Source organism: Hibiscus syriacus, unplaced genomic scaffold (genome assembly GCF_006381635.1).
Source record: "Hibiscus syriacus cultivar Baekdansim isolate YM2019G1 unplaced genomic scaffold, ASM638163v2 tig00111741_pilon, whole genome shotgun sequence".
Classification (NCBI taxonomy): domain Eukaryota; kingdom Viridiplantae; phylum Streptophyta; class Magnoliopsida; order Malvales; family Malvaceae; genus Hibiscus; species Hibiscus syriacus.
In genome coordinates, this window is record NW_024063166.1 from 1074223 (window position 1) to 1078789 (window position 4567).

A 4567-nucleotide genomic window follows, 5' to 3' on the forward strand; every position below is an offset into this window, starting at 1 on the left:
AAACAGAGATTATTCAAGGGTTTTCGAACAGAAAAAATACAAAGAGGAGGAATGATATCTTATAATCACTAAAAAAACATGTAATCCTTCGAAACATCAATACAAAGCACAGAAAAAATGGAAACAACAAGGTATTTTCTTCAAAATGTATCTTCTACCTTTCACATACAACATTTTTCTCATTTTTTCAAAATAACAAAGTAAAAAAAAGGACTAGATCTTTTAGCTTCGGGTTGAGGAAGCTTTTAAGCTTTAAGGTTTAGTTTGGGGGTTGCTCAACTACTGGTGGTGGTGGTCGAAAGACGAGTGATCACGATCCACGACGGTGCTCAGATTTGGGAGAGGTTTCGGTCAAGAAATAGCAAAGGCTTTGTTTCATCTTTTGGTCTCTTTGGGTTCGAACTAGGCTAGGTAGATAAAAAAAGAGTTCTGAGGGTTCTGTCTGAGTAAATCCGGCCAGCAAGGTACGGTGGCAGGTCATTTTTGTGGTTTCGAAGAAGGAGGTCAGAGTGGGTTGAAGGAGAAAGAGTTGAGAAGAAGAGATGAAAGTGGCTAGGGTTTTTGTCTAAACTGTTATAAAGATAGCATATATAAGCTAAAAATTAGGTAAATTGTGTTTGAGCCATTATACCTTTGTTGCGTATTTACATTTCGGTCACTTAACTTTCGCGTAAAATCACGCTTAAACCCTCTAACATTTAGTGTGTTTGTTGTGAAATGGTCACTAATTGCTTGCGTAAAATTGCGTTAAACCCCCCTATAACATCACCGTATTTTACATTTTAGTTATAGAATCCATATGTTTTGTTTATTTCACTTTTGCCACTTAAGTTTTGTTATTTATATGTTAATCACTAATACAATATTTTCTATTTTTTCTGATTTGTGCATTTTATTTCCGGTTATTTTTATTTTAGTCACTAACTTACTAACTTTTTATTTCGCACAAACTAATCCCTAAATTTTTGTAACACTGGTATTTTGGTCATTGGTGAAACTTTAAATTCCTTTTATTTTGAACACCTATTTTATTTTACGTTATAATCTCGTCCATTTTTCATATTTAATGTTTTTGTCTTATTTATGCTTGAACCACTGTATTTTAGTTTTTCTACGTTTAAGCAACATAAATTGTTATGGTTTCATTTAAATCAATTTTATTTTGTTATTGTATGTTTTTTAAGTTCCTATTTAGAGTATGATATTTTAATTGTTTATATTTTAATCCTTCTTAATGTTCTGGACTTATTATCATTCTAGTGTAATTATTAAATAATATTTGTGTATTGAATATGTTTTATATGTTCAATGTTAGTGATTATTTTAACCTTTTTATTAAGCATGAATAGTTTTTATCTCAACTCATCACATTTGTAGGTAAGTATTTTAGTTTGAATTTATATACCGACAAATTAATCAATATTCAATAAACAGATCATATTTTAACTTTATATTCGATTCATAACTTCCACCATTACGACAACGTGTAAGCGAAACAATACCAATTTTGAGCGCTGTGGGGGTGCTAATCCTTCCCCACGTATAACCGACTCCCGAACCCGTTTTAATCAAATCTTTGGTAAACGCATACTAGCTTTTGTCTTAAAAATCGATTTTTCTTAAAATTGTTTTTAAAAGATGTTTTTTAGGTATTCGATCTACCTAACCCAAAGATCGATGGTGACTCATTTCAATTTTATCCAATTTAATTAAAAATCACTCCTTTTCCAAAATTAAAAGTCGTAACTTTTTTTAAAACAATAAATAATTATTCCACCTAAAAACGGTTATGACACTGGGATACGAGACCTAGACTTGCTAGATTATTTTCGTTTTTCAGTGTTTTAAACTATGCCTCCGGAAATCTTTGCAATGAATTATCATATATCTAGGGGAAAGAAAATGCAGATCAGTTGAGCTTACTTTCGGTTAAAAATAAAAATCGATGGCGTTATCTTATCTGGTAAAACATCAGCCAAGAATACACATAGAGTTCTGTATGTTAAAAGGGCTTACATCTTCGCAGGAGTCTACAAGTTGTGGCTGGTGGCAGGTAACTTCAGCAGACGACAACAATCCAACAGTGCTTTCGATTTTATCAGGAACATGGAAAGCCTCTCCAGAACTTGAAATGGCACTTGCAGGCATAACCATATCTCCAGCATATTCGCAAATTTGTTGAGTTGTGTTAAATGTAGGTCCGGCAGATATTGTGTCTCAGTTGCCAGCTGACAAAGTAGGGCTAGGGGTGGAGCTGGTTTGAGCATCACAAACAGCAAGGAAGCTTAAATTCTCAGAGGAAGAAAACTTCAAGAAAATTTTTGACATAACTTGATCGAGTTGATTCCTGGGTTTCTGAACCTTAGCATGCACAATTTCAATCTTCCTAAGTACTTGCTCCAAGGAATTATTTTCATCTCTGAACTCGAAAAGCAATTGATCGTTATTAATGCCGGATTTATCATTGCAATCTGTATGTTGGTCCGTATCAGCTGCACCAAGCAATGGCAAAGATCACTTCAGAATCAAAACTAAGAGAAACCAAAATCTACAAAAACGTAGCCTTGACAGTTAACATATGATAATGATTTTCAGTGTCATCCTAGGATCCATAGGACTAGGTTTTTGCAAAATGAATAGTTATGAATGAAATTAAAATATAGGAGATCGATTCAGGGAAAGGGAAAATGATATTACCTGTGTTGGGAAAATCGTCGGCAATATAAGCACCATCTGCAATGGTTTTCCTGTTTTCCGAAACATGTTACAAGCAAACCACACATGAGCATCAGGGTTAAGGCCAATCAAGAAAAACACTTAAACAACGATAAAGAATAAAGGAAAAGCTCGTACCAAAATACGAAAATAAGTTATGACATGACATGTATGAGGCTATATCGGTTGCTTCTTCAATTCTCTTTCTTCTCCTCCGCTTGATGGCCATTTTAAGGTTATACTGACTAGAAAATGGCAATGATTTTGAACCAAAACCTTCCAGTGCAGATTGATCAATTCCAGGAAACTTTCTCTGATTGTATGCTGAAAGTTCTCTGGTGTATTTTCCTGCTTGAGACTCGATTTGTTTGATTCTCTGTTCTGTCCATTTGCAGTGCAACATGAGAGGCCGAATGAAGTTCCTCCAATGGCTTGTCAGCCTCTTCTTCCTGAAGGGCAAGTACGTAATAAGATTACAACATGTCTGCTTGCTATGCAAAGTGAAAATTGATTTGAATCACGTAATGTTTCAATGAATAAAGATTTGGATGGAAAAAATCAAAAACTGAAGAATTTACCACAGGAAACCTTTAGTTGTAGCCAAATATTGACTGTATATGCATACATAAATACATGCACACACATGCATATCCAAATTATTGAAATGCTCAAACATGTATATAAGGATTAAAAGGTCGTAAATATGGAAAGAAAGCAAACGTTATATGAAACACAGTACTAAATGGTTCGTAAGCAGATGCAAAAGCAGCATCACCAACGAACTGATATTCGACTTCAGCATCACTCAATCCAGAACATTTATCGGTATCAGATGTGGTGTCAGCAAATAAGCTGGAACATTCAGTTGCATCCGGATCCTCAATTTTAACTGTTGTAGTGTCATTATTATTTGTGCATCCTATTATATCAACCTCGACATCCTCGGGAGCCTTATTTTGTTTATGCCTCACAACCTCCATGTTATCAATGCTCTCTTTGCACTTATTCATCCACCTTGAACAAAGCTATCCAAGGGAAACGTCTTCTCCTTGTCAGCTGCAGCTTTTACAGCACAATGTAGTTTATTACCTGGATTAACATCCATCAGTATCCGTTCAGAAGCCATACAACAGTCATAGTACCAAAAAGCAATGCACCAAAGACGATGGCTCCATGGTTCACCTTCATGCTGATTAAAAACCAGCTTATATTAAATTTCAAAAACTCGAATCTTCCAAAATCAAATCTGCACGTGAACTGAAAGATAAACACAGCTATATTATTAGCTAATTTGGTAATTAAACAAGGCGGGAATAGCACAAATGATTTTGATCAAAGGAGGTAAATGAGAAGAGAAAAAAGAAATGAAATTAGAGAATTCCCCCACAGGAAGTTAGAACTATAAGACAATGCAGCAGCCATTAAATGTATACCATCATTAATTTCATATGACCAAGTAAGATACAAGAAATCAGTGATTATGCAGATACATAAGGCAAATTGTATAAAACGCTACCATATTTTGAAGCCTGGAATCCAACTATCATAAAAAAGGCATTTCTATTCTTGAATTTTGAATTTGAAACAAGACATCAGAAAGAGCTTGTTGAACAAATATTCCAAATTTTAGTAACAGCTGACTAAGTTCTTAGGGCTCACTCTTCTCTCTCTCTCTACCAATTCTCTCAAAAGAAAAAGGCTTTCTTTCTTTTTCTTTGTTTGGGGCTTCTTATGTGGTAACAGCTAACAGCTTCAACATCGTAGCCCTTAGTACCGAAAGGGCGGTTCAAGGGTGCTAATCCTTCCTTGACCGTAATCGACTCCCGGATCTGACATATCACTGGTAAGACGC

At 34.9% G+C, this 4567-nt stretch overlaps 1 protein-coding gene across 1 annotated transcript; it reads right to left on the minus strand.

The window, feature by feature from the left end:
• Positions 1-2217: 2217 nt before the first annotated feature.
• Positions 2218-3695, minus strand: LOC120168936. Its single transcript, XM_039177186.1, has 4 exons — positions 3436-3695; positions 2854-3164; positions 2698-2754; positions 2218-2492 (listed from the first exon to the last, which is right to left on the minus strand). Exons 1-4 carry the CDS (start codon positions 3693-3695, stop codon positions 2218-2220), a joined length of 903 nt encoding a protein of 300 aa, XP_039033117.1.
• Positions 3696-4567: the final 872 nt, after the last annotated feature.